Genomic DNA, 18,096 nt, shown 5'->3' on the forward strand with positions numbered 1-18,096 from the left:
GCTGCCTGGTTCATTCTTTCTGAGCAAAACCTGGCACACAATTATTGTCCACAATGACACAGCTATCAAATCATATGAGTGAAGAGTGGCTTTGTTTGGATATCCGGCTGAGAGTCACAGAAGCCTGCCTGCATAACGGCTAGGCTCAACAAAGCAGAATTCAGATAATGGCTCAAAAAATAAAAGAGAAAAGAAAAGAAAAACGAGAGAAAGAAACCAACTTCATATTTATCATTTTGAGAAATAAAAATACATTTCAGTTAACCATCTTCTGCTAATACTCCTTCCGATTTAAAAATGGCAGTGCTACGTTAAGGATGTGGCAATACTGTAAGTAGACGTACATAACTCAACTTTTGAGTTTTGTACCAACTAGCTCGCTCGCCTTTTGCCGCTTCTACTGTAAGTAGGGCTGGCAAAGTAATGGCTACTGCTAACCTGGCTAGCTCGTTAAAAAAAAAAAGGTAGAAGAGAGAGAGAAAATGCCTGCATACACATTTTAAGATCGATGACAGCTTTTAGAAGATGACAAATATTGGAGAGAAATTTACCCGCTAATTAGCTTCTGCACATCGCACGAATCCAGCAATTCGATACGAGGCATGCCGCAGTCAAGGTAAAAATTAAGGGAAGACGGAATCTTGAAACGATGAAAAATCTTTGGAACATGGGGTGTTGCTGCAGTCAACTTTTTGACACGCGAACTTGCCTTCTTCAAGGCTGCAAGGTTGCAGCCTTGGAGAAGACAAGCCCACTTGTCGAAACATTGGATCCAGCGACACCCCATGTTCCAAGCATTTTTCAATGCCACTGTCAAGCTACGGTACTCTTGCTTTAGGCTTAGCATGGGAACAAAAAGTCTCTGACTATTTTTACAGAGATAAAAATATCGACCATCTGTAACAACACAGCACAGAAAATAAATAGCATTCATTCCTGGTTATAAAGTAAAATGCCTTTCTAAAAAAATGTTTGGGACCTTCAAAACATGCTCTGTTACACAGGCCACCTTGCTGTAAAGTTCATGCACCACAATACACACTTTGAAAGCGTGAAGCAAGGCATCCTTTGTTGCACAGGTCATTTCGTAGTACAAGCATCTATTGTAGTGGTGGACACTGTGGGGACTGAGGCTTGCCCATCGACATTACACGGGTTTTTCGCCTACTTCTGCCATCCTTATGTCCAATCATATGACGCTCCCCTCCTCCGCCGTCCTACGGCGCTGGGCGAGCGGGGGGTGACGTTAACCTCCCTCACCCCGGCACCGGATCTCGACAGTGGCGCTGCGCTCGAGTCTCGCGTCTCGCGAGACGTACGTGCACACTACAACACCAATACAGTAGATGCCTCTACTACATAGTTCTGTGTAGTCCTATGCGTCTACTACGTAGTACATAGTTCTCTCCTTTCGTTAAAGTAATTTTCATGGCAAAAGGAAACCATAGCTGTATGGCATGGCATGGCCTGGCATGGCTGCATTGTGGCGACATTACTACTGGGAGAGACCACGGGATGCGCAGTACTTGTGCAAGAAATGTTCCATGCAGTGCAAGCTTAAAGGAGCCCTGCAACACTTTTCCAAGTAATCATCGAATGACTTCATTAAAGGAATTTATTGCTGAATCGACTGCTGCAAAAATTTTTAGAATCCATCAAGTATGAGTGGAGTTACAGGGATTTGTCGCACGCGCTTTCTCTCTCCTTACATACGAGTGAGCACACTGAAAGCTACACAGGGGGGATGACAAGGGGGCAAGAAGATACATCTGCTCGTTGGCACGTGTCATGGCCTTGAACATTTTCATCCTTCCTTCCTTTCTTTTTTTTTTTTGAATGCACAGCTTATGTTCAGTGTGATCATGCTGGTGTCGAGTGCTGCGCGGGCACATTGTGTCGTCCCGTGACAGCCACGGTAACTTTGCAGCTCACGATGCTCAAGTCAGCCAATGGCTGTGATCTTTCTGCTTATGGCATCATTTGTCAAGAGAAGAGGGAGCGATTTCTAGCCGACTTTGAAATTTCATAATAAATTTCATGCTGCATGCTATGCTATAATGTTTGGCTCGTGTGTCTTCAGGAGCGTCAACTACCGATCGGCAGCATTTTCTGACCATGCTGAAAAAGTGTTGCAGGACCCCTTTAACAGACAATGGGCAATGTAGTAGTAACTAGCCAGGGTGTAACAAAAAAGAAATCAGACAACGCACAGGCCATATCATGTCGTTGGGTGTTCCCAGCAAATCGATGATTAGTTCCAGTTGGTGAATCTCAGAGCGCCCTGGCAGCAGGGGCTTATGTAACAGCAGCTCCCCCAGGACACAGCCAGCAGCCCTGGTAACATGCAAGCATTCAAATGAAATACACCGCTTGATTTACTCCATTATAGTACGGCTTGTTTTTTAAAGGGGTGCTGACACAAAAATTTTCTGCTGTATTTTTTTTTTTTTTTGTGTCAAATGAAAGGCAAAGCCCACAAGAGCTTAGAAAATGTACAGGTAAGCATGAGTGTGCCCGGAAAAATTACATTATGTCTTTAAAGGGACACTGACAGAAAAAACGATTTTTCACGCATTAGTAAATTAAAAATTCACAACACCGAAAACACCACCTTTACAGCTAGAAGACGATTGGTAAGCTAGAAAACACACAAGAAGAAAATGTGGGTGGTGACGCCACTTTGAAATTCCCGCACCAAATGCTGTGACTTCATAGATTTTGACGCCGTCTGCTAGGTCATACGTAGCTGCTAATTGGTAAAAATGAAGTACATCGTACTGCGAGGGGGCCATAGACATAACATACCAACTTTCAGGAAATTTCACTGCGCCAATGTTGCCAAAATAAGAAGAAAAAAAAAACCATTTGAAATCCGTGACGTCACGCATGGAGATTTCAGCGCGAAATTCATAAATGAAACTTTGACCTTAATTTTCTCCTCTATTAATGAGCATATGATGGTGAAATTAACAACATTAGGATTCTCAGAGTAAAATTTATCGATCTAAGTCGATTCATTGTTTCACTTTAGTGTCCCTTTAAAAGCTAGTTTTGGTTCCTACTGCACCCCGACGTGACGAGACGGTATGAGCTTCTCGTCACTTGCTCGCGCAAGATATTGTGATGTTTCCACGGCTCTATGGCTCTGCTAGTGATGCATAAGCGGCCATTTTGTATATTCTGGTGGCTGAAGTCATCAAAACTAGCCATAATGGTGCATGAAGTCACCAGAATTGACACTGTAGCCTGACGTCACGCTAGTGTCGATTTCAGAAGGTGCGCCATGCAAAAATTGACTTTAATGTGAAAATAAAATATCAGCATTTCCCGAGCTTCACACTTGCTCAGAGCCAACTCTGTATAAAGGAGATTTGTACGGCAAAGTAAACTCATCTTCGAGAATTGGTGTCAGTACCACTTTAACATCTTACCCTACCATATGTCAATGGCTGTTGTCTGGGTCTTGGCTTGCAACAGCAGTTCTGGTGCACGATACCTGAGAAAATAGGTGTCCCAATAAGAACACACACAGAAGGCAATAAAGCGGTGACAAAACTGACAGTAAAGGTTACATAGACGTTACGGCAATAAATAGTAATAATAATTGGTGGTGTTTTAAGTCCCAGAACCCCAATACGTAAAAGCTCGTTAATTCGACACCCGTTAATTCGGAAATTCGGATAATTCGGACGGCTCTATTGGTCCCGGCCAAAGTGCATGTTAATCTATGGGACCAAACCTTCGTTAATTCGTCAGAATTGGGCTCCGCACCGCTTAATTCGGACAAATGCTGACGGCTGCCGCTACACAAAAGTGTGGTAAAGCATCGCTGGCACCACTGGAGCGAAACCGAAACCCAAGTGACATCGCCATCGTCATCAACTAGTGGGGGCGATCGCAGCGTCACCGAACGTCGGCGTCTTCTTTCTTCGCTCTCCAATGCGCCTCCGACGCCATTTTGACCATTTTCCCTTGTGTTGTGTCGGCACCGTCTCTTCTTGCGGAGTTCTCTTTTTTTCCCCCGTTGTGACCGTGTTTACATGTGAGGCCCGGGCATGCAGCAGTAGCTGACGACGGCATCGATGAGTTATCAGCCGAGTCCACCGACGATGACTGTCCGACCTTCGATGCTGTCCTTCCCACAAATATGACCCTTCAGGACTACATCGCGATTGATGATTGTGTCGCCACGACTGGTCTCCTGCCCGATCAAGAAATTATTAATGATGTCGTGACTTCATCGCACCTCACGGGAAGTCTCGGAGGCGCTTTTGATATTAGAGGACGTTTGCCTGAGCACTTGCAACAGTTTGCGTGCTGTTGGCCGTTTGGAAGAGTTAAGAAAAATTGTAATGTCAGCTGGAATCTGCGCGAAAACGCACACGACCATTACAAAATACTTCAGCAAATAAAGGTATGCTTCTGCAACTTGATTTTAATGTTGTTTTTCCTGTCTATTCGTTAATTCGGCATTCGGTTAATTCGGACATTTTTTCCGGTCCCGTGAAATCCGAATTAACGAGCTTTTACTGTACAGTGAAACCTCGTTAATACGTACCTGCCGGGAGCGCGGCATAACTACGCACTAAACGGTAGTACGCATTAAACACCCAAGTACAAATTTGCATTTCCTAGCGTACGCCATCACCGCCAGCAAATAAATAGAGTGCCACAGCAAATATTGCCTAAAGTACCCACCGCAAAGCCTTTTCCTTCTTTTTGCGAAAGTGGAGAAAAGATCCTGGCACACTCGCACGACCGCCCGATAGCGCGTAGTGGCGACGCCGAAGAGCATTTCGAAACTATTGCAGGGTCCGGGATACGCGGTCAACGCAGTGACCGACGTAACGACAGAACGGACAGTGCCTGCTTTCTGCGGTATTTGTGCGTGCGTCTAACTGCGATCTGCTACTAAACGAAAACTGACACAGTTCCAGTGAAACGCGGTACGGCCGCGTGGAGCCGATCGCCTCCTGGCTAGTTGCGTGCAGCGCGTCGCCTACCCGGCTCACGCCGTCACTACCGGGCCGCTTGCTGTGCCACACGCGCGCATTTATCGTGGGAATGTTGTTCGTATCCGCTTCGCTCCAGATCGTGCACAGATGCGGCGAGTAGCTTGTTCGGTTAACGCAGCGATGACGAGCTTCATGCAAGCGATGCGCACTCCGCGATGCTCTAGCGGTCTTGGCAGCGGACGGAGGCGCGTTGGGTGGTCGCCTAATAAAAGCGTGCAGTATGGTTACAACCGCGCTACGCTTGCTGTATTGTACACGTGCGTTTAGTGTGATAGCGTCAATGCAGCGAGGTTTCTCGGCGCCCGCGACCCGCAACGCTAACTACGCAACAGCGATCTGCTTTCGCTTCTACAAAGCGGTGCGCGCCTGATGACGGCTTAGTAGCGTTTGCTGTCGGGCTAGTTGGTACATGGCTGAAGTTCTTCGTCCCTGCCCGAGCATTTGTGCCATTAATTCAATTTCAGTCTTGAAGACGGCCACGCACAACGAACCGGCAGCGATCTGCGGCTCAGCGCGTTCAGGTTGTCGCCTAATAAAAGCGTGCAGTAGGCTTAAAAAGTAGCGCTGCGCCGCACGCGTGCCCGAGTAGATAGCTGAACATACTTATTGCGATAAGGTTGTCGGCGATAGGTCGGTGGCCGCCACCTCGCCTTCGTTCTTTCCCGATGCTTACCCGCAAATACGTCGCCGCAATCGCGCGGAAGTCGGAATCGGGGATCGACTGACCTGCGCACTTCTCAAAAAGGCGGAAGACCTTTGGCGGCACATTCTGGCGTCGGGAAGTTGAGCGGCGCAGTAAAATTTTATGGCACAAAAAGTTATCGCGGTACGCAGGGTACGCACTAACCGGTAGGCATAGGGCGAACCACTACGCCTTAAGCGGTCAGCGAATGCATTGGGCTCTATGGGACTCGGTCGGGGATTCGTCGCAACTACGTTTTAACCGTTAGTACGTTTAAAGCGGGTACGTATTAACGAGGTTTGACTGTATGATTAGGAGAGACGTTGTAGTGGAGGGCTCCAGAAATTTCGACCACCTAGGGTTCTTTAACGTGCACCTTAATGTAAGTACATGGGCCTCTAGCATTTTACGCCTCCATCGAAAATAAGGCTGCTGCAGCCGGGATTTGATCCCGCGACTTGTGGGTCAGCAGTTAAGCACAACAACTAGACCACCACGGCGGGTATATGGGAATAATCAACCCACAAATATACTTTCATCAGCTGAGACAGTCTACAAGTGTCAGCTTTTGTGCCTCCTGTAAGGTGACAATACACAATGAAATATTAGCTATATTTGGAAAAGTGATTAATTTCACAACTGCTACACCCCCACTGCTCGAACATTTGGTGGTCCTTAGCACAATGAAGGGTAACTATGATAACAAGTGTTGTTTTTTTCTTTCTTTTTTTTTTCTTTTTAACATGACAAGCAAGCTCAGCCCTTAGTATGAAGAGGCAGGGAAGTGGGGAAAAAAGAGATGCTACAACAGGAGTGGTGTTCAGCAAACTCGCACCTTTAACTGATATTTTGCCTGTCATGCTAGCTTAGCACATAAGGTGTCACATTCCTAAGCTCGAGGGTGCAGGTTACTTAGATTTAGGTGAACACTGAAGAACCTCGGGTGGTTGAAATTAATCCGGAGTCCCGCATTATGGCATGCCTCATAATCATATTGTGGTTTTAGCACGTAAAACCCCAGCAATTATTATATTATCTCTATCTCCTCCAACACTATTGCAATAACTGCAGATGACACAACAAAGTAACAGCATAAATGTTAATTTAGAATGAATGTCAAAATCTAGCTGGAGTTAAGGCAATGATAGTAACATAGATATCACCACGTACATAAATAAATGCACTAATTGCTCAACTTTTAAAAGGACTCACCAAAGTGTAACTACACGTGGTGTCATAGGCTTCACAGGGAGACCATACTTTCTTGCAAGTCCAAAATCGGCTAGGGGAGGAAAGAAAAACAAAGACAACATAAACGTCCTGAGGGACTAACACACAATGGCAAATAAACATAATACAATGACTACTACTAGCACAAAGCAGTGATGCTACCGAGGACTTCTGATGTGGAACAATTTCTGGAGCAGCGAAATTTTCATTTTGGAGCACTTGGAGCAGCAAGAATGTCTATCTTGGAGCACTTTGGAGCAGGTAATTTTGCACCTGGGAGCACTCTGGAGCAGCTAATTTCACATTCTGGAGTAGACTAGAGAAGCAAGTAGCATTTGCATTCAAGCACCTGAATTATTATGGGGCTCTTATGAAGAGCTAGAAATATTTCGATTCATTGCAAATCTCATGGAAAAGATAATCTCAGGAGCACTCCATATTTCACTAAATAATGCAAAAATAAGGGCGTCATGCAGCTGAGGTTCTGGAATAACCTCTTCAGCGATTATTTTCAACACAAGCAGATAAACAGAATACTGGATCAATAAATTTGTACTTTATGAAGTAACACTCTAAATACATCTATGTGGTACAAACACTGCCTACAACAGTGCCTCAAGCTAAAGAGTCACGCTGTCCCTAATGCATTCCCCTAAGACGCCTCCAAGGCAAAAGTCGGGTTGTTTTTCTTCTAGATCGACTGTACTGCTCCGTGCAGCACGACGTCACTCAGCTAGCCTCAAAAAGCCAACCTCCTAAGACACTCCCTTCCCTCTCTCTGAGGCCTCTATATGCTGTAGCAAGAGCATTCTCGCAATGCTTCCAGACTATCATTTGCGCATGCATCGGGTTGCCTGGAAGCTGGAGATCCGCTTCAAGTAGCTTCCGCGAAAGTGTCTGAGCGTGCGTTCAAGGGAGGACTAAATGACACAATAAACTTCGTTTTCCTTTTACAGCGAAGCAGTACATGGCTAGAACATTCCATTTGCTCGCCGAAAAACACCTAGTGCCCTCTAGGGAACAGTAGGGGGAAAAAAACTCCACACGGTCTCTTTCGCATTCACCTAAGCGACTCAAAGGCAGAAGCCATTTTCTTTGTCTTTTTCTTCTCACTCGATGTGTTGATCCTCCCCCACCGCCCTCTGAAAGCTTCCTGCACCTCACCTGGTTCTGCACTGCCTCCATGATCGGTGCACCATTCACCGAGGCAGTGCAAAGCGATGAAGTCATGTGGTGACGTCATCATGTGGCGCCACGGTGTATGACGTCATGATATCACTAGCTTTGGTTATCGATGAACTCACTAGTTTTGGCTATCTAGGGGTCATGATGATGTCATCACGTGACGATTTTTTGCAACACTTGTGTTGACGTCACTGCCGCCGGGGATCAATTTCCGTGTTTGATGAGGCATCTAAGGCTTTCGCATTACTACTGCGCATTGAACGTTAACAGCCCAGCCATTAACAACCTCACCTTACATACCAAACTGGCCTCCACCATGTCACCCCTGTGCCGTACGCTAAACAGCTTCGCTGATCATCTACCTCACAGAGTGGTATGGCTCCTCAATTTTTTTTTCTATTTATTGCAATAGCAATCATATGGACACTCTCGACGGGTTCTTGCCGTTGCTGTCGCCATTGCCGTCATTTTCCGTATAAAGTCCAAGTTGATAACATCACCCCGTGCATTGTATGTTCTCCCCGCGAGTAAAAACTCGCGTGCGCTGGCGACGAACGTGGCTGAAGCGGAAATGAAACGAGCCGGTCGTCTCCGCCGCACATAGCACGCAAGCGATAACATCAGCCCGCGTGCGAGGCCTGGCGTCAATTGCTCACCAAACATAGAGGAAACACACCACCCATCTTTCGTAAGGAGCATGAAGGGACGCCAGGGGAGGGGAGGGGAGGGGGGAGGCTGTGTCGTTCGAAGGGCACAATCACTGGCGCGCGCACTATCTTGAGGCATCAGAAGGCGGATAGTAAAACTACTGTGCTCTCAATGCTTACTTGGCGTTAGGAGAGCAGACAGCATAAAACCGCTTCAGTTTCTGGAGCGGCCATATTTCCAAAAACCAGCGTTTTGTTGAGTTACGCGAGATCGGATCCAAAAGAGTTAACTGCTAGCCTTACTTCATATAATAATACCATTTGATGGTATTGCATTGCCCTTAAGCGAAACTGTTTTTTTTTGAAAAACAGTTTGAAGCTAGCTCTTGGGTGGCCCTGTAGCAGCCGGCATTGTATCTTAGAACTGCGTCATGCAGTGCTGTCTCCACAGCAATCAGTGACGCACGCTGCTCTTTGGGCATCAGGGACCACAACACAGAGTGAAAGGTCTCTGATGCATTCTGCGTCTTTGCTCCCAGGCAGCGTTGCAGAAGAGAAGCCTGCGAGAGCCTCTCATAAATGGGTAGAAGTGCATCTGCAACATAGCGTGGCAGCTTATACAAATGCTTCGGAGGTGGAACACCGTTAATCTTGCTGGCATTATAACTACACCAAGAGTCTGCACCCTCTGGGTACAAGTCGTGGTGGGGCTCCTCATCCGTCGACGTCACGTGGTGGTATGATGCCATCACTGCCTGCCGCATTGCAGCCACATCATCAGAATTGTTCCGTAGGGCCCAGCCATAATAACCTGTCAACTTGTCGATGAGGGCCTTTGTCAGCCTGCCCTTCCCTCCCAAAGCCTTGTCACTTTTCTGCACAAGGTTGCGAAGGGCTGTCCCCATCCTCTTCTGCACGTGGTTCAGGCATTCCTCTTTGAAAATGGGGACCAGTCCATAAACATTTTCTTGTACGAGGGCAGAGAACGTGGCACTATCTCCATCAGACACGAGCATTGTGTAACGCAGGTTGTGCTTCGACAGTGAGCGTGAAAAGAGGATGATAGCTGCCTCAACCTCCATTCTCCCTGATTTAGAGTCGGTGTTTTTTTGGCACACATGATTCTCCAGCCAGCATGCGTAGTCTGTGTCTCCAGGCTTTGGCCCTATTTGGCAACCAAGGCACTGATTAGACAGAACAACGGCGTCCAAGATGAGGCCCGTATGATATTCGATAATTGCCCCAACTCCAATATGGGATGTGTAGCCCCGCTTGTGCCATGTTCCATCATAACACACTGATATATCCCTGGTGAAAGATTCATTCATTTCTTTGTAAGTGGCTTTTACAGCAGAAGCAGATTCTGCATAGAAATTTTCTATGCATTGTGTCTGCGGTTCCCTGAATTTCTTCAGGTGCTTCTGAAAGGTCCTGTGATGGAGGCCACGATGGGACACGTTCATCGCTGCCCAAAAGTCGTTGAGGGCTGCTTGTCCCTTGCCTATCTGTTTTGTTGCCATAATGGCTCTTACATTCACATCAAAGGCCATTGAGTCAGCCTGACGAGCGGAACTCCATGTGCTTGAAACTACTCCACAATGCAAGCATACTAGCTCAAGCTTTGTAGCAAGTCCAAGTTGGGTGCCTCCTCGTACCTTCATCCCAGTCGCGGGGCACCGGTGGCACGGGGTCCGAGATAGCAGGTCGTCTAGGGCATCCATTTGCGCAAGCAAATATTTTTCGCCTTCACTTGTAGTGGTGGCAGCTTCATGATCGCACTCCATTGCCTGAAATTTCCGCTCCATCGCCGGCATAGCGCCAAGTTCTCTTTGCACAGCAGCGCGTTGTTGATCTGCCGCCTCTTTCTCCTCGCACGTCAGAAAACTTGTTCGCAAATACACAGTTGACGACGCGATCGCACTCGATGCCGATGAAAGAGAAGATGCGGAAGCCACTGTCGATGAGCACGAGACACCAGGCGCACTTGTTACGACAAATTCTTGCACCGGTGGAGCAGGAGTCCCGTTGCTAGGCGCGTCGATGCGACCACTCTCTTGCGTAGATGAAGCAGAAGCTGCCCACAGGTACCATCGGCGCGATCACCGTCGGCGCACGTGCGAGCGGAGAGCCTCGCCGCGCGGACAAGCTTCATAGCTCGCTTCCTTGCACCGAACGATTGTAGCGTCTTCTTTTTCGTTCCGCGCATCGTGAGCGAACGCAACAACGATCTCGTAAAGACGGTTGAAAATCGTCTCGTAAAGACAGTTGAAAAATCGTTTCATAAAAACGGTTGAAACGTGGCGAGTATGCGAACGGCTGCAACGATAGACGGAAGCGAGCGGAACACAAAGACGCCGGCGACGGAGGAGCAGCAGACGAGCGGCCGCATTATGCACAAGAGCACTACGTCATCGCGTGCAGCAGTCAATGGCAGTCGCGGGATCCCCCGCGTCCTTGAGGAGCGCGCGCTTCGCCCAATCCCAGCTGCGCGTCTCAGGCGCGGGAAACTTGAAAGCTCTCGCAAGCCCTCCAATCATGAGCGGCTTGCTCCTCTCCTGTGCTGCCGCCGGCGCCGCGGGTGGTGGAGAAAGAAAGTGCAAGAATTCACAAACAAAACAACACCAAAATGGCAGCGCTCCGTCGAGCGGTCGAGAAACTGCGACCGCGACAAGTTGGAGTATTTTGAGCGCTCATGCGCCGCTCGAGGGCTACCGCGGCTTGTTCTAAACTTTATTTCAAGTGGTTTCGCGATGAATTAGACGTAGATATTTACAGAAAAGGTAGTTTATGACACATACTGCCCGAATATGTGGTTTGCCAAAAATCGACTTTTTCGCGATTTTTCGGTTTTCAAAGGGCGCGTCCCCCCTTAATTACATGCCATGCAATGCTTGAAACGAGCTATCAGCAGCGTTTCTTGAACAGATGACGTCCACTGATGAATCGCCACCACACTTACTCACTACCGATTAGCCTAGATGTCATGAGCCTCTGCAGAGAGTGCGTTTTGCCGCCGAGCCGACTTGCACAACAGAAGCTGTGTTGGCACTGTGCATGGCATCGTGGCTTACTCGGGACGCACGCGCCAGCGCTGTTTATTCAGCGGAATATTTCTTGGTCTGTGGTTGTGACTTTGGTGGCCCCAAGGTCAAGCTGCACATGTCTTGATGCGCCGGCAGTGCGACTGCCGGTGATAGACGCCCCCAAACCCGAGACCCCGGTGCAGCTTGGTGCAATATCCGTCGATATTATCAGGATGGCGCAGTAAACCAATTTGGCGCGCTTTGGTGCAGTTAGCGCAGGAGTGGAATCCCTGACAAAGTAATATTATATTTTTGCTAGCCATTTGATACTCCAAAATATAAGCACCACAAAACAAAGGACTCTAAGAAAACAACAGCATATGTATTAATACTAACCTAATGCAGAGTTATTTGTGGGAATTCTGCAATTTATACCATGCACACATGCCATGGCATATAAAGAGATAAAACCAAGAAAAGCCAACAAATGATATTGGAGTGCATGATAAAAAAATTGCACCCCATTTTTATACAACAACGAGAACCACTCACGCATGTTTCTTTTTTTCTTTTTTTTTGCATAGTATCTTTCTAGACATCCCCTAGAAACCGTATTCTAGCTTCTGTAAGAACCTCAATCAAATCAGGGCGGAGAACTAGAGGCAAAGCAATGAACCAGCAAATCAGAATGATTACATGTTAACAAAAGATCCCCTTCCTTTTCCCTGCCACTGGCACAATCAGAAATTTGGACTATGCAAAATCTTTCACAAAATAGTGGCATCTCGAACAGTACAGTACATAGCACGCACGCACACACGCATGCACACACACACACACAAACACACACACACAAGCAGACACACACAAACTGGGGTGTCTTTCCACAACATTTTCACCTTGCTTACTGGAAAAACACATACAAGAACTTGCACAGAAATTGCATACAGAAGAGAACGCAAAGGACTCCCGTATCTACTGATTGCTGAGAAAATTAACCAAGTCACCACAAGTTCAGTCAAAACATCTTAGGTGTCTACCTTAGACCAATATTGCATCACACAAGTTTGCACATTCTCACAAACAGAACTACATAAATACCATAAAATGCACAAAAATCTTGAGACATAAAAAGCATAAATGCTAAACCTTAATTATGAAACTTGCTTAAAGCACCATAAGCAATACTATTATGTTAAGAGCACCGATTTTTGGGCGAGTTGGTTTTACGTAGCAGAACACTTGAACACGCACAAACAAGGACAAGGACACCTACCTCCTTGTTTGTGTGCGCTTAAGTGTTCTGCGGTATTATTTTAAGTTGTGCCTTCAAATCAGTGAACTACAAGAGAGAATTACACAAAAAAAGAAGCATCCCAATCACACAATCTTAAAAAAGTATAACAAACTGACCAATTTTTAGGCAGCCTTTGTCAGTCAGCAGGAGGTTTGAGACTTTTAAATCCCTGAAATATGTTAAGGCAAACATAAGCAAGAGGGAACTAACACTTTCACGAAAAGCCCAGTGATTCCCAGTGGAGATCTAAAAACACGCAACATTTTCTTTCTGATCAAATAACTACTAAGTGTGATTTCATGCAATCTTACAAGCAAATATTGCTATTTTTGTGCCAACAAGATGCAGGGCGCCAGCTTTGTTGAGCTAGATATATATACTATCTTAGTATGCAAAAGCAACACATGCTGACAGGTGCTATAGTCCCACACAGCATTAAACAATACTTCAGTGTATATCAAAGCAAGTAAATTAACAGTAAATAGTGAAATACTGTGAAACATTAGACAAAATGACAGAGATAGAGAAAGATACAGGCCAAGCATAGCATACTGTACGTCCTAAAAAATTCTAACACGTCAGCATAAATGTGCCTGCGACATGACAATGAATATTAATTTGAAAGAAATAGGATATTGTAAATCAGTCAATGAAATCCTGGAATGTGGCAGAATTTGACTGATTTTGACCGAATTTATTATTATTATCACAAGTACACAACGTACATGAACAATGAGGATGGTAGGATAACTACCAGAAGAATTATGAAAGGAAAAATTGACCAGTGATTCTACACTGGGCGATTGCAGACATTGAAGGCTCCTGATTGCAGGCTCCTGTGCAGGCGATGTGCACAGGAGCCTACACCAGTCAGTTAACTCTCGTACTTGAGTGTCACTGCCAACTCAGACACTCCAATACAACACTGAGGAAGCCGAACATGCCAGCACCACTGCAGGCAGTGCTACGTTTTACTTCCAGCATGCCACTCTGCATGTATCATTAGCAGTGGCTCAAACACCGATTATTTGGCTAGGCTTGGTCGCTTGCCCAGAGTTTCAGTTCTGAAACCATTTACAACACAGGCTGTAGTGTTGAGGAGGTTTACTCATGTGAGTCGTGGTGCAGGCATGGTGCAATAAACATGAAAAGCAGCTGCTTGGCACACTATGCATTAGCATTTCTTTCTTGGTGCAACTGGCACAGCACTTCTATCCCTGTGCTAGCCATTTGGGTTTATGGCATCATTTGTCGAGAGAAGAGGGAGCAATTTCTAGCGGACATTAAGAATTAATTGTAAATTCCAGGTTGCGTGCTGTGCTATAATGTTTGGCTCGCATGTCCTGAGAAGCCTTGACTACCGATCGACAGGGTTTTCTGACCATGCTCAAAAAGTGTTTCAGAGCTCCTTTAAAGGGAAGCTGAAGAGGTTTTAGAATTCGATAAAACTTCGTGGTTAGCAAGACCGACATTATTGTCGACGATGTCATAATTTTTCTGCGGTTGCTGCAGCAGGAGCTTTGGAATACGTGAAGGAAAAGTTTGTATTGCTCCGTCCAAACAAGTGCGCCAAAAGTGTGGGTGTGGAAACCTACGTCATCTTCGGTTCCTTCGGCAGAGCCGTGCTGCACCCTGACGGACGGTTCCCGCCGCTCACTGATCCGAAGTGCGAGAGCGCTGTTTATGTGACAAAGGCTCAAGTAAGTATAGCGAAGCTGAAAGTTCTGCAGTTGGATTGTGATATCTGGAAAAGCGACAAACAGCCAAGCGGAACGTAAACACGCATCTCTCGTATCTTCAATCGTTGCCTCCGTGACTAACTCGTGATGTGCCGTTGACGGAGCTAATTGACGAGGCCACGCTTCAGCAGTGCTGCTGTTGCAGATAATGCGGCGTACCAAGGATGACATCACCGCGTTCGCTCAGCATCTTAAGAAGCCCTGTGGCCACAGCCTGTGTTTTTTGCCAAAAAGTGCTATTTTCGTTCACTTTTGAGAACTCTCACCTTGATTTTCAAATTCAGCAGGGATCTAACTACCCTTACATGCTCCAAAGTAGTCTTTTCAAAAAGGGCTTCAGCTTCCCTTTAATGAAGCATAACTGTTGGAAGTGAAATATCACGGAGCTTCACGTTTTATTAAATTCACTGCTGTTGTCAGTGAAAAAAGTGCACATTTAGCACTGCTCAATCAAGGAGGTATTACAAGCACTAGAGGCCTATCCTGAGACTTAAGTTTATCATTTGAAAGAATAAAAAAATGATCTGTAATAAAGGTGCAGTTTTCAATACATAGAGTGAATACAATTTCTTCTGTTATGACTCGACGTTAAGATTTATAGCCAAAGGAAAGCAAACGAAAAAAAAAAAAAAGAGGCTAAACTGAATTCAAGTCCCAACAACAGAATGCATTTTGCGACACATCTAGAGTACATAATTTTTTAACTGGAGCTACCTACAGAATTTCTAGCAAATGGGTATGCTGTGCATGTTCACCTGGCTTCACATTAAGAACTATAACTTGCTTCCTGAAGTTGTTATTCTGAAATTTATTGAAGGATTATAGCTTAATTTTCAGTTATTACTACTTGACACAGATTCTGACCACCACAGAACTGATAAAGATCACCATGCTCTCAACTGCACTGAGCTGAAAGATAATTCAAAGCCTTCCATGAAACAACTGGCAAAGCATCCAGTACTAACAGGTAAGCTTACTCAGACAACAGCTTCTGGAGCTCCACTATAAAGGTACAGCCAAACATACAGACCTGTGAACGATGAAGTTCTTATGCAGGTATTGAAGACCTTTGAACAGCTGCATCATGATGCACTTCACCTAAAAGGTAAAAGAAGAAGCATAGAAAATGACAAAGAATCAGAAATTTCAAGCAGTGCACATTTATACAGAAGTCATTAAAAATTTCAAGGTGCAAAAGAGGTCCAAGCGACTCACAACACTTGAACCTCTTTCCAAACAGTAAAGAGGAGACCACCCAAGGTTTACTTCTAATGTGTTTTTGCATGCATGTGCTAAAAAAATGCTTTAGTTTGCCCATAACATGCAGATGTTTTAGTATATTCAAGCGAAGCTTGTTATAAGTCACTGATTTCGGTGGCGGCGTTGCCATACAATGCCGCCGGCGTTGCTGTTCTTTTTTTGTTTTTTCTCTGTGGCAGAGAAATTGAATTTCACTGGTAAATCTGAAGCAAGTTTGTGCACTAGAAAGGTCCCACAACGAAGTACTCTTTATTGATCTTCTCAGCAGAGGTGCATTTTGATGGAACTTTGATGACATGTTGAGAAGACATTTCTGGGCTGGCCAAGTAGCTCAGCTGTTTTCCTCACTATTTGAGGCATTGTGATATCCCCCTGCAGTTCAGATTCCTGAAATGGGTCATTTCACCCTGGCAGTACTGCAAGAGACCACAGTGCCGGACTGCTTCTTGCTTCAATTGTTGACATAGTGACACGTGCTGTATTAAAGGCAGTTAAAAGAAATGCTTTTCGAGCCACATTGCACATTTTACTGGCTGTAGTTAAAACAGTGCCACATGGCAGATGAAAGTGCTATTGGCAAGAGGCCCAATGTGCGACACTTCCCCTGCGCTCCGTGCCAGAGCATGCTCATTTTTTGCCGATAGATCTGAATTGGGTTGCTGCATTCCGGATTTTGTTGTGTACTCGGCACCCTGCTCGAGATCGACCAGTGGAATTCAGTCTTTGTGCGTGAGAATTTCAGCCCCATCCAAATGCAGCTGCCGCTGTCAGGATTGACCTCGCAACTAGTAACTTAGTGGTACAATGCCATAGCTCCCAAGCAACGCCAGCAGGTGTTACATTGATGACAGCGTGGACAGTTCTGTCATGCAATTTTCTGCGGAAAAAGAAATAATTGTTAGGCATTTGAGTTTGTGTGGTGCTAAACCTGGAACGTGATTAGGTATAAGTGCAATAACAATGGGTTATATTTTTTTGTCAACAGCACTGCAGGATTTTAAGATGCAGGCACGTTTCAATGTATGTGAATCTAGGCTTTTGCCGCGCACCGATTTGATAGCTCAATAATGTTTACTGTACCTGTGACTCGGAAAACGGACTTTGCATGTTGTCCAGCAAGCTTGCCAGGTCTTGCTCGCAGTACTCCATCACGAGAAAAATGCTGGAAAGTCCACAAACACCATGCGTGTCGATCGAAATGTGAGTAATATCGGCAAGGAGGAGAACGACGTGAAGGTAGACAAAACTTACCTTTCCAAGCTTTTACCAACAGCAACTTCCTTCAGATTAACAATATTTTGGTGCTGAATATTGAGCAAGAGGTTGATTTCTCGCAACCCACTGACAGGAATGCCTGCGAAAGGTTTCACCAGCTCAAGCAAGAAATGCTAACGAACAGGCGAGTATCATACTAAGCTACTGCAGAACACATAGGTGGTATTCACCATCTTTTTCCTGTTCCATTCGTACTTTCTTCATTGCAACAACTTCTCGGGATTTCAAGTCCTGCGCCCTATCTGTAAAATAATAAAACGTGGCAACCTGAAAGCTAGCCGCTGCAACGAGACCAAACGCGCGAATCTTGCATGTAGCACTTACAGACGATTCCATATGTGCCTTCTCCAATCCTGTTAAGTTTTTCGAAGTCTGTAACTAACCGGCATCGACCTGCCTGCAGCAAAAGATAGGGTTGTTTATTATTAGCATTTTTCAAAATCGCAAGATGCGCGCTGCGCCAACGATGACTTCAGTACAACATTGCAAAGTGAAGGACAGCGATGCACGCACAACAACGAGTCAAACGATATGCAAAACTTACAATGTCCTTTTCTGGGATTTCAAAAAACTTTCCAGTCGACAACGACGCTAGCACAACGCGTTTCTCGGGCGCTGGTTGATTTAAGCCGGCTTCCATGATTACCGCTTAACAAATCATAAACAAAAGTGCAAAAGTGCAAACAAACACAAACACTTTCGTATGAAGTGGACTTGGATTAGACTGGATCAATCCTCCGCTA

The 18,096-nt window shown here is 45.7% G+C and overlaps 1 protein-coding gene across 3 annotated transcripts in view; it reads right to left on the reverse strand.

Moving 5' to 3' along the window:
• The window catches only part of LOC119371679 (cyclin-dependent kinase 10), a 36,272-nt gene extending 18,204 nt beyond the window's left edge, over nucleotides 1-18,068 (reverse strand). For all 3 annotated transcript variants that reach the window (XM_037642139.2, XM_037642147.2, XM_037642134.2), the window contains exons 1-10: nucleotides 17,898-18,068; nucleotides 17,678-17,750; nucleotides 17,524-17,595; nucleotides 17,330-17,432; nucleotides 17,159-17,240; nucleotides 15,849-15,916; nucleotides 13,196-13,248; nucleotides 6,910-6,979; nucleotides 3,437-3,496; nucleotides 2,211-2,334 (exon numbers count right to left, since the gene is read on the reverse strand). In XM_037642139.2, coding sequence (XP_037498067.1) covers nucleotides 2,211-2,334; nucleotides 3,437-3,496; nucleotides 6,910-6,979; nucleotides 13,196-13,248; nucleotides 15,849-15,916; nucleotides 17,159-17,240; nucleotides 17,330-17,432; nucleotides 17,524-17,595; nucleotides 17,678-17,750; nucleotides 17,898-17,993 — 801 coding nt within the window. In that variant the 5' untranslated portion in view covers nucleotides 17,994-18,068. The remainder of the gene's footprint in view (nucleotides 1-2,210; nucleotides 2,335-3,436; nucleotides 3,497-6,909; nucleotides 6,980-13,195; nucleotides 13,249-15,848; nucleotides 15,917-17,158; nucleotides 17,241-17,329; nucleotides 17,433-17,523; nucleotides 17,596-17,677; nucleotides 17,751-17,897) is intronic.
• Nucleotides 18,069-18,096: the final 28 nt, after the last annotated feature.

This window comes from Rhipicephalus sanguineus, chromosome 1 (genome assembly GCF_013339695.2).
Source record: "Rhipicephalus sanguineus isolate Rsan-2018 chromosome 1, BIME_Rsan_1.4, whole genome shotgun sequence".
Lineage (NCBI taxonomy): Eukaryota > Metazoa > Arthropoda > Arachnida > Ixodida > Ixodidae > Rhipicephalus > Rhipicephalus sanguineus.